We start from the raw sequence: 12,178 nt of genomic DNA on the forward strand, positions 1-12,178 counted from the left end.
CAATATTGATATTTGACCGTAGGTGGCGATATTGTACTTGCAAAAGCAGTTTTCTTGAACCATGAGGAAGTGACTGACTTTCCATCAGACTCCTGTCAAGATGGCACCGTCTGGGCTGAAAGCGGTAGTCGGAGAAAGTAAGTGACAACTCTTATTTCTTTTAAAACATTTAACAGGGTTTTAAGTTTATCACAGTTTACATATAAAGACCGTTTGTTTTAATCAATCTTGTAGCGGCCTCACAAGCTGACGTTCAACTTTAAGCGAAATCCTTACAGAGAAGCTTGTTGTACCAAATGTTTCTTCCTGGTTCTCTCATTAAAACGCCAACGTAACGGTAGAAAATAACATTAGCGCTCAATAAATACAGTAAAATTATTATTGTTTGGTTTCATGGATTCATACCGGTATTTCGTGAGAGTTCATTATGGTTTATTTTTAAATGTATTTTGGAGACTTGTAAACTACGACGTCACTTGGTCAAAATGTTGTGACAGCCCTAGCTGCAGTAGGCTAACGCCCGGTAGCTAATGCAGAAGGAAGTCCGGCAACTTTTCTATAGACCTATTGAGACATATTGAGAGGTACTTCTAATTATTCAATCTTTAGGGGAGTGACCTTTAAAAAAAACCAACAACTTTTTGTAAACTCAACTGTCTTGCATCCTGTGTCAAATAACCATGACACCGGCTGACACAACTGAATGTTTTGGAAGTTTTTCCGGAAGTAAAATGAATAGATGACATTTGGTTAGATATTTCCTCAAGCTATTATCTAGATGTCCAATACAACTTATGTTCAAAAAGCTTAAAAATATTATATGATTTAATAATGACATTGACATTACATATGATTGTATACTATAAAATAGTATGTTATTACTGTTACTAAAAAACAAAGATCGAGTTTTAAAAAAAGTTCAAATCAACATAGTCTTTTAAGTGTGTCAGAGGTTGGGTGATGTTTGAGATAAGTTAAAAAGTGATAAGTACAAGCACTTATATTTGTTCATATTACAATGCTTATGATAATAATTTAAGAGCAGTAGAAACAGGGTCCAGCGTCGGTCTGTTACGAGGATAACTGTCTTTCTTTGGGTATTTAATACATTTACAAAACAAATGAACAAACTGAGATAAAGATAAGCTCACTGGGGAAGATGAGTCTGTACTTGGATTTAGAGAAACCAGCTTACAGCGATTAATTGATTCAATTATTTATTTGTCTGTTTTAAAACAACAACAAAAAAAACAAACAAACAAAAAAAAGCACAAGGAAAAAGATATTAATTTTCTCTCAACTTATCCCACACAAAAAAAGAAAATTAGAAACTCTTTTGTCATTAGTTTGTGATATTCCAATAACCCGTTATCTGTCTTCTTCATTAAGTTAATATAAAATTGTACTGATTTGGATAAGAGTTGCTTTTGATAGTAATAAATAAGGAAATAGGGTGAAAAAATATGACCTCACATCAATGTAAGCCTCTTTTTGTTTTTGTTTTTTTTTACTTCTGGGACTGATATATTTCCTCCATGGGTAAATATTTCTAACCGGGCCTGTCCTCTTGTTTACAGAAATTCTCAATGGAGTCATTAAGAGTGTAAAGAAAGACGGAGAATGGAAGGTAACAGTTATCTAATAAGGACTCAAAAATGGGATATTTTATTTATATAAAATAAACAAACAAAACAAAATACCCAAACTAAATTTGCTTAATTGTGTTTTATCTTTTTAGGTTTTAATTGTGGATCACATGAGCATGCGGATTCTGTCCTCTTGTTGCAAGATGTCTGACATTTTGGCCGAAGGGGTTACCAGTAAGTTTTCAGATGGTCTTGCATTGTATGAAGCATGAAATAAGATATCAAAATTTGGTAAATATTTTTAGAGCAAGATTTTAGTAAATAAAGTTAACAACATTGTTACCCTAGACATGCACAACATATTCATCAGTCTTTAACCCAGTGTATCTGGATAAATGTACCAGCTTAATAATAACTACATGTCTGATATATCTTCAGCAGTAACTTTTTTTGTTTTTAGATTTCTTTTTGTTATTCAACTTGGACTTCATTTTTAGCATAATGCATAACATTTAATTGCTGATGACATAATATTGATATTGATTCATGCTTACCTCCACCCTCCGATGCACATATTAAACTCGATTTAAAATGTTATTCTTTTTTCTTTCTAGTTGTGGAGGACATCAATAAACGCAGGGAGCCCATCGCCAGTTTAGAGGCCATTTATTTGATTACACCAGTGGAGAAGGTAAACTGTTGTCTCTATCCTAAAATTCAGTATTGTATGTAATAGTACGCATTCTGTATGATTTCTAATATTCTAAATCCTTTAAACAAAATATGTTTTCAATTCTAGTCAGTTCATGCCCTCATTAATGACTTCAGAGATGCAGCCTTTACTTACAAAGCAGCACATGTCTTCTTCACTGACAGTAAGATGGGAACATTTGGACATCAATGCAAATATTAAGTTACTTTCAAAGTCATTGTGACTTAACAGTTAATCTCAAAACAGAAAGAAGTTACAGTAACAATTTCCTGTTTTCCGTAGCCTGTCCTGATAGTCTCTTTGCTGAGATTGGGAGATCCAGAGTGGCTAAGATTGTCAAGACATTAAAAGAGATCAATGTTGCATTCCTGCCTTATGAATCTCAGGTGAGTAGCTTTTCTTTATTTAATTTGAATACGGTTTCTTTGGTTGCACAGATTTTATTATCCTTCATTTAATACCATGTTGCTACTTGTTTGTTTTTATTAATTTCTTAAACAGAAGCAGAAAAAAAACAACCCACTTGGTTGTTTATGTAAACGGAAACAGAAAGCTCACTTATTTTTTGTCCCTGTAGGTGTTCTCCCTGGATGACCCAACTTCCCTGTACTCATTCTACAGTTCCAAACAAGTTGCAGGCAAAGATAAAATGATGGAAAATCTGGCAGAGCAAATTGCAACACTGTGCGACACACTGAAGGAGTACCCTGCAGTTCGATACCGCATGTAAGACAGCATTATTTGACAGCTGTTGAAAAAGCTTGTGATTAAAATGACTCAAAGTTGTGTAAAACTTTGTTTCTAAGGGGACCAGAAGAAAATTGTAAACTGGCTGCTGAAGTGGTTCAGCGTCTTAATGCTCACAAAGCTGACAACCCAAGCATGGGAGAGGTGACTATTGCCACCACTATCCACTATCCACGCAAAGCTATATATATTCTTTGCTGCATTTTTCTGCTAAACCAACTTTTTAATTTAAGAGAAAAAAAAAATTCTGTTGGGATCGTACAGCTACTCATCTTCACAGGTTGTGAACATTTCTGTGGTTTCTGGGTTTATTTCCTGTTCATTTTTCTCATGCTTTGCTGGACCTTCCCACCTTTTCCTTCTTTTCTGTCTTTCTTAGCTGACATTTCCTTGCTCCTGAGATGGGCCTCAACAGGCATGTATTACTTTCCATTTTTGCTTTTCCATATCTCAAGTGGATTAGCACATTAAGGCATCTAAGCATTTGTTTTGTTTTGTTTTTTATTTTAGTGAACTCAAATGTACATGTTTGTTGAAGTTCTGCGTCATTCTGCTTCAAACAGTGTTGCTGAACTTTTATAAAAAGCTGATGTGACTTTTCCTGCGTGATAGACTCCCATGCAAACTTGGCTGTATAATATACATGTTCAGTGGAGTAGATAATTTCTGTCATTCATAAATTAATTCAATCAGGTATTTCATTAGTTTTAGATGATATCCTGGTGTTGCTTTGTTTTAGGGTCCAGACAAGGCTCGGTCTCAGCTGCTGATTGTTGATCGTGGGTTTGATCCAATCTCACCTCTTCTGCATGAGCTGACCTTCCAAGCAATGGCTTATGACTTGCTGGATATCCAACAGGACATCTATACGTGAGTGAAAAGCTTGCATCGGAGTTGCTGCTGCCTTGTGTGTTGTCCTTTGTATACTGTTTCCTCATAGTTTTATGGGTTTTATATGCATGACTGTTGATGTCAAGTTACCAGACAACCGGCATTGGAAATGCCAAAGAGAGAGAAGTGTTGCTGGATGAAGACGATGAGCTCTGGGTTCAGCTTCGTCATATGCACATTGCAGATGTAACAAAGTTAGTCGCACATTCATTTTAAATTATTTAACCGCCTCATTACTTTGCCGTCTGATAAACGGCAATAACACTTTTATGCATAGGTTACAACTTTCAATTAATTTTTTTTCTGTATTCATTGTTGCAGGAAAGTGACAGAACTGCTTCGCACTTTTTGTGAGAGCAAGCGAATGTGCACTGACAATGTAGGTGTTACATCAGTCAACCATTTTTTTTCAGTTAATGCAGATTTTTATTAAACAAGAAGGATGTTGTTATAATGCAAGCATAGCACAATGTTTTCTATTTCAGGCCAACATAAAAGATCTCTCTCAGATGTTAAAGAAGATGCCACAGTATCAGAAGGAGCTGAGCATGGTGAGTGAGAATAAGAACAGTGAACCCAGCTTGTATGTGCTTAGCAATCATAATGTTTCAGCAGTTCAAAAGGGATTCTTCTGATTATTGATGCTAGAACTATGCTGGGTATAACTTTGATGTTTTTAAATAAGGTTTCAAATATATTCATCATGATTAATTACTGGGACATGATGTGAAACCCATGCACTGGTAACACTGATGATTGGTCATCATAGTAGCATGTTGATCAGTAGAACAAGCATAAACCTTTAAATGGAATTCATTCTAGTTTATGTTCATATGCACCTCTAATTAGAATTGCTCTAAACTTTAACCTTTATTAAATAACAATGATGAATTATGTTTGTAAATTTTTGTTACAAGCTTTATATTATTGTGAACATTTTGTTGTAATTTCAAATAAATAAATCATGAATTTGTTATTTCTTTCGCAGTACTCTACTCACTTGCACCTTGCAGAGGCTTGTATGAACAAATTCAAAGCCTCTCTTGATAAACTTTGTGAAGTGGAGCAGGTCAGTATGGAGCATTCAATAAAAATCAAGACTTTCTTTTCTTTTTTTTTCTTCTTTTTTTTTTTTTTTTAAGATTTCCATTTTAAAAGACTTATCTGCGACTGGGTGAAACATTGTGATCATGCAAAGAAATGTATCCACAATTCACTCATTTATTCACTTTAAGCTCACTTGTACTGTTGGTCAATAATTTCATGTACACATGAGGTTCCATGTCTAAATAGTTATATATTTTCTTAGAATCAGCTTGGATGTTGCTGGCATTTAAGCTGTGATATTTCACTCTTATAGTTTGACAAAGTATTTTTCAGAGTTTTTCAATTCCACACTGTGACCTAAACCTGACATTGCTTTATTTATTGAGTTCTCTTATTAGTGTACACTTAAATACTGCTGGTACTGTGGTGATATTTGACGGAAAATCAGTCATAATATTACATAAGAGGCTTGGGAGCAGATAACAACATCCATATGTCTAAAAAAATGCATAGAAGTTATGTCATTACTGTGAGTGTAATACAAATGTATCACTTAGTTCTATATAAATCCTTTCACCAGCAAAAGACTGAGATAAAGATACAGACCAGACCAGTGCCAAACCCTGTTATGTTGTTTGTGTGTGCCAGACATGCTCTTAGAGGTGATGTATTCTGCCATGCTTAGTGCTGAGTCAGATAGGTCACAAGCACACAGGATGAGCCATGCATGCTGGAAGCATTATGAGGTTCAAGTGTTAATGGGACCTTTTTGTATGAGTAGATCACTCAGCTTCACTAATGGATTGTCAGCATGTCTGAAAGCTGCCTCTTTAATCCAGTTGGGATGTTTTGGCTCTAAGATGGACAGTGTGATCCAAACAGCAAGAGTTCTTTCAGCTGCCATTTGTTAAAGTGTTCTACGTGGTTCAGGGAATCAAGAATACGTATATGTATGCAATGTTGTTGACAAAGTGATATCCCAGTTGCTCATAAAGTAGCATTGTTGATTGGTATTAATGAGGCTTAGTCCAAGTTCTACATTAAGATGAGCTGGAGTTTTGATTGAGGTCACTTAGCATTTATAGTTCCACTAAATAGAAATTCCCAGCCTCGGTTTTTAAACAGAAAGGCCCAAGTAGCCAATATTTTTCAATTATTTTGACAGTTCATAGAACACAAATATGGCTCTGAAGCAGGCTGTTTTGTAAAACAACAATAACAATAAATAAAAAAAGAAGTAAAAAAGATTCAACATCTTTAGATTATATGTAGATCAGTTACATTACAAGTAATGCCAACATTAACCTTTAAGCATTGAAGGGAAGAACCCAGTCATACTTCTGTCACACCGTGATCATGAAAGAGATGACGACATAGATAAAAAAATAAAATGTCATAAACTAGCAACTCATCTCCTTGCGTCAGTTGCCCTATGTTGGTTGTCAGCTGACTTGAGTGGATGATTGATATATTTCAGTTGTAGTCATTAGCTCAACTGAGATGTCTTCCACAGGACCTGGCGATGGGAGCAAATGCTGAGGGGGAGCCTATAAAAGATGCCATGAAAAGTATTGTTCCTGTACTCCTGAACAATGACATCAGTACCTATGACAAAATCCGTATCATACTGCTGTACATTTTCCACAAGAAAAAAGGTATGGCCTGTGGCACGTTTTGGTATGATGTATTTATTTATTTTGATGAGTGTGTTCAGCAGCAGTCATCTGTGTCTTTAGTTATATAATGAGTGGCCACATATGAACTCCTCCAATCTATATAGGCATCGGGGAAGAGAACCTTGCCAAGCTCATCCAACATGCAAACATACAGGATGACAGCGACATCATCACCAATCTGCAGAACTTGGGCTGTAACATCATAGCTGGGGTGATTTTTTTTTTGTTTGTTTTTCAAAGGCAGTTATAATCTTTAAAGTTGTTGTATAGTTATAACCACATATGATAAACAAATTTTCTCTGTTTGTTTCATGGATCATCTTTTTATTAGGGTCGCAATGCTGGGAAAACACTGCCGGAGCGTAAGGAACGAACAGAAACTACTTATCAGCTCTCTAGATGGACACCCATCATTAAGGACATCATGGAGGTATTAATGTTGAAGTTATGTTTCAGATATTAATGGCTTATGCGCTCAGATTTTCACTAAGCACTTTTAACCTTTTGATTGCTTCTATTACAGAATGTCATTGAGAACAAGCTGGACGACAAACAGTGGCCATTCAAATCTGGTTCTCCACCGATCAACACAACTCAGACTACAGTCAGGTGAGTGAGTCTTAAAAGAACTTTTGATGTGTGCATTTGTACTTTTAGTGTTTATGTTCATGCATTTTAAATAGCTATTTGACATATTTGTGATGATTCGCCTATTTTTTTCTTTAATGCCTTTGTTTTTTTGTTTTTTTTCTTCGGAAATGGGCTCAGGCAAATTACGTTGTCCAGTAAAAGCTTTTATCCCTGTAACTTAGTTGGAGTGAAGCTTTTGTCAGAGTTATCTTTAGTTGAAAAGGTGATATTGAGTCAACTTTACTTAGAAAGCTCTTCAGTTCCCATGTGGTAATAGAGCTTATACAAACCACAGAGTTGATTTTGCATCTTCATAATGCACAATGTTTTTCTGCTTCCTTTTATGCTTAGTGCAAAACAAAGCAGATGTGATAGGCCGACAGCCATGTCATTTGACTTATGGACAATTACGAAACAGATTAGCAAAATTCAATAACATACATTATGAAACATGCTTTTTGTTGCCAGACTGGAAAAACTGACTATAACTATAGGTGGGCGTTTGTTTTGGTAATAGTTACTTGTTGCTCAGTTGTTTTTACACTGTTTTACAGCAGTGCACGGTTTGGACATTGGCACAAGAATAAATCTTCGTCAGAATATCGTTCCGGCCCCCGTCTAATTATTTTTGTGATTGGTGGGGTATCGCACTCTGAGATGCGTTCCGCTTATGAAGTCACTCGAGCCACTGAAGGGAAATGGGAAGTGCTCATTGGTAAGAGGCTGCTCTCTAGAAAGTTGTGAAATTCAAAATCAACCTTTACCAAAAATGTTGCCTTTTTCCTGTATTTTTTAACATTCAAGTGATTTTCCTTTTAACAGGGTCGTCACACATCCTGACCCCAACAAGCTTCCTCAATGACATAAAGAGTCTGGAGAAAGATCCAAGTTCTGAATCTTAGTGCAAATAGTACATAGAAAATAGGGATGCAGTCAATGATTTGACTGTCTGGTTGTGTTCTGTACTGCAAGTCTGACATCTGAAGTAAGTTATGAAGAGAAGTTTTAGATGTAGCCATGGAAGGAAAAAACAATTTATTTTGTTTTAGAATTTCCTTTTTATTGTTTGTTCTGAAATAGCATGTGCATTCTGCTGATTTGAAGTTGTATGGAAAATATTTAAGTAATTAGTTTTTTTGATTATTTCACTATTGTAATCAAAAGAGTTATTTTTGTTAATTATGCAGATCAAATATATATTATGTACTTGGAAAAACAAGATCGTCTGATAACAAATGTGTTGTGAGAATGTAGTGTATGGGGTTGCCAGTACAAAGAAATGTATACAATAGTGAATGGTTTGGTTTTTTTTTCTTGTTTCTTTCGGTGTATTTTTTTCACATCTGAGAATGTTTAGTCTCAACTGCTGTAATAGGATATTATTATTTGAAATACTAAATGCTGCACATTAAGTTGAACTTAATATATTAACAGGCGCTTGTATGGTGGGTTCTTTATTTCATTGTCGTTAAATAAATATTAAAAGAAACCTTTTTGAGTTTGTGTTGTGTACTTTTGTTCTGATCAAGCTGAAATTTAAAAAAAATTCTTTTGATCTTTGCAATTAAAATGCACACTAGGTATCCTGTTTAATCTACTTAATCTACATTTGAATTCGTGCTTAACATGAGTTTTTGTCACTAATGCAAGATAAATAGCTCAATTTCGATATAAACACTTTTGCCTCTTGATTATTTTCCCATGCAAAAAACATGTTTATGGTGTGCAGCCACAAATTAGAAATAAAACATTTGTTGAATTGAACAGGACAAAGAGAGGAAACACCCTTTTACATTATACAGATATGTCATCATATCTTGGCAGCTTTGTTAACATCATGCACTGGCATCATAGTGATACAGCTTCAAAATGAATAAACATGAACTTTTTAGTGTTGGGTCAAGAGGAAGAACCCACCAGTTACAGAGATCATCCCTCTCCATGATAAGGATTATGTTTTCATCTGGGATTACAGCTGGTAATGTTCAGAATAGCACACTAGCTTGGGTCTTAATAGTGATAGGTTAATACTCGGGACTGCAAACTATTTAAAACACCCCTTTCCCATGTCATATTCGGCAGTTATTTGGCATTGCATCAGTAGGAGACTTTCCATTTAGCAAACTCTTTGATTTTAAAGTGTGTAAAAGATTTTTTTTCAGTCACGGAAAAAAACTCATTTTTATACTTGGATATTCTTCAGCTTTGGCTTTTTAAAATATTGTTTTTCATGATGGCATCTGGTGGAGTGGACTCTAAGTCAGAAGCTGCTAATGTGCAGGTAAGATGTATTGCAGACCTTTTTAGTTCTTATAGTTTTGTTTTTTTTTTATTTTTTTTAGATACTTTGTATAAAATTGTGTTTTAACAGTTGAGAGTTTGTGTTTGTTTAAACTCCTAAATGTGTCATGCTTTCTCAGGAATCCCACTGTAATGATTATCAGAGCTCGACTCCTCTGATCTCTTTGATGCACAGTTCTCCAGATACAGACAAGACGCATCTGTTGGTACCAGTCAGTCAGTTGCAGGTTCCCTGTCAGCGTTACCGCTCCAATTCATTAAAGGTCTGTTTTGTCCATTTATTTAAATGTTACAGAAATCAAAGTTACCGCGATTTGTTTGATTGTAGGTTGTTAAAGGTACTTCACACTTAATTAAATCTTTATCATATTATTTTTCCAAAATAAGGAAGAAACACCTGAGGAACAGCAAAAGTTCATGAACATGATCTCCCATGGTCAGCGTGGACGTCTGGATGATCAGTGCTGCGTCCTGGATCCTAGCCGAAGTGCTCCTTGCTCACCCAAACACTCAGAGAACATGCTGGCTGCAAGTAAATGTCAATTCAACCATTACCTTTATGATCAGAGGTCATGGCATTGGATAATTTAAAATGAAATTTTCTGTTTTTGTGTCATTTCCAGATCCTGATATGTTTTTCAGCCTTTTGGTCAATTCTCAGAGTCAACGGCTTGATGACCAACGAGTGTGTCTTCCATCATTACCAGGGTTGGAGAACACAAACAGCACTTCGAATGGAGACTCCAGCTACTTGTGCTACATGGTCTCTAAAGTTCAGGTTGACATATTTCTTTTTAAAGAAGAAATGGTCAATAAATGCTTTTTTAATCTGCTTCGATGTATGGATAATGAGATATGACATTTTTATGGAAAAGCCACATCAAAATTTACATAGAATGAGTTTTCATATACTTTGAAATCTGTATTCTGTTTTCCCACAAAAATTCACAGTTTAATGGAAAACTGACAGTGACAGACTGTAAAGATAAATGCTGATGTAATGCATTTTCAGGGGTCCAGAATGGATGACCAAAGGTGTCCTCTACCCGAAATTCAATCTCCAGAGAGACTGTGCTCACCAGTTAATGAAAAAACTGCTCTGGGTTCAAGCCCTGCATGTTCAGCCTCCTTCAGCCCAAGCTCAGACATGGAGCAGCCAAAGACTAAAGAAAACACGTATCAAAAACAGGTTTGTATTAACTAGCTACAAAAACATTTAAAGCTACCAAAAAAAAGATTGCCACCTGGATTTAACGAAGCAAACAACAAGCTTCCTATTGCATCATTTACTGCATGGAGGATTATCTTTCAGCTGACAGCAAGTTATTTAACCTCATCTGATGCAATGAGTAGATTCTCATTTCTTAAACAACCTCATCGAAAGATGCCTCCAATGCAAACAGAATTCAATAGAATTTGGACTGAACACTTGCGTAGCTGTAAGACAGCCACTAGTAAGTCTGGCGAACCAGTGAAGAAGCTTTCAATTTATGAGAAAGCATGATGAGTGGACTCTGGAGCAATGGAAGAAGGTCGTGTGGTCTGTTGAGAACAGATTTACCCTGTTCCAGAGTGATGATAGCATCAGGGTAAGAAGAAAGGCAGATGAAGTGATGCAGCCGTCAAGCCTAGTGCCTGCTGTACCAGTCAATGATCTGGGATTGCTGCAGTTGGTCAGGTCTAGGTTCAGCAACATTATTTGCTGAAACAATGAGGTGATACGATACCTGAATAAACTGGACAAGCAAGTTATTCCATCAATGGCATTTTTCTTCCTTGATGACTCAGGCGTATTCCAAGATGACAATGCCAGGATTCATTAATTAGTTAATTTTCTTTGCTGCTTATTCCAGTTAAGGGTTGCGTGGAAGCTGGATACTGGTAACCTGTCCAGGGTGTACCCTGCCTTTTGCCCAATGATTGCTGGTATAGGCTCTAGCTTCCTGTAACTCTGAATTGGACTAAGTGATTAAGAAAATAGATAGATGGATGGATCCATCCATCCATCTATTGCCCAATCACTGGGCAAGAGGCAGGATACACCCTGGACAGGTTGCCAGTCCATTGGAGATGCCCAGATTCATCAGGCTCATATTGTTCAGAGAGCATGAGACATTATTTTCACACATGAATTGGCCACCACAGAGTTCAGACCTTAATCCTCATAAGAATCTTTGGAATGGACTGGAGAAGGTTCTCTCATCATCCATGCAAGATCTTGATGAAACATTAATTCAGCACAGTATGGAAATAAATCTTGTGATATTGCAGAAGTTTATCAAAACAGAGCCATGACTTAAAGCATGACAAAGCTAAAGGTGGTCAAACAAAATTATTGTGACCTTTTTTTTTTTGTCCAGACTTCTAATGTGTAGTATGCTGTGAAATATGTACTACTTTATTTTTTTAACCAGGCCTTGAATCCTGCAGAACTTGAGGGTTTCATGACATTAATGAGTCATTCCAATCGTGGTCGAATGGATGAACAGAGATGCGTGTTAAATGTCACTCCAAAGACTACTCCCAAACACCAGCTCCCTCAGAACCTACAACCCCGAGGTTGGAACCTTGTTTGCTTCTTATGTACA

General features: G+C 36.1%; 1 protein-coding gene across 1 annotated transcript; it reads left to right on the forward strand.

The window, feature by feature from the left end:
• The first annotated feature begins 90 nt into the window (after positions 1–90).
• Positions 91–8,732, forward strand: stxbp2 (syntaxin binding protein 2). Its single transcript, XM_079253475.1, has 19 exons — positions 91–137; positions 1,578–1,627; positions 1,739–1,820; positions 2,201–2,277; positions 2,386–2,461; positions 2,581–2,684; positions 2,876–3,024; positions 3,105–3,189; positions 3,785–3,915; positions 4,023–4,130; positions 4,258–4,315; positions 4,422–4,487; positions 4,925–5,005; positions 6,497–6,638; positions 6,764–6,870; positions 6,991–7,089; positions 7,183–7,268; positions 7,844–8,004; positions 8,112–8,732. The coding sequence occupies exons 1-19, from the start codon at positions 101–103 to the stop codon at positions 8,189–8,191; spliced, it is 1,779 nt and encodes a 592-aa protein (XP_079109601.1). The 5' UTR covers positions 91–100; the 3' UTR covers positions 8,192–8,732.
• The last annotated feature ends 3,446 nt before the right edge of the window (positions 8,733–12,178 follow it).

Source organism: Telmatherina bonti, assembly GCF_933228915.1.
Source record: "Telmatherina bonti genome assembly, chromosome: 14".
Classification (NCBI taxonomy): domain Eukaryota; kingdom Metazoa; phylum Chordata; class Actinopteri; order Atheriniformes; family Telmatherinidae; genus Telmatherina; species Telmatherina bonti.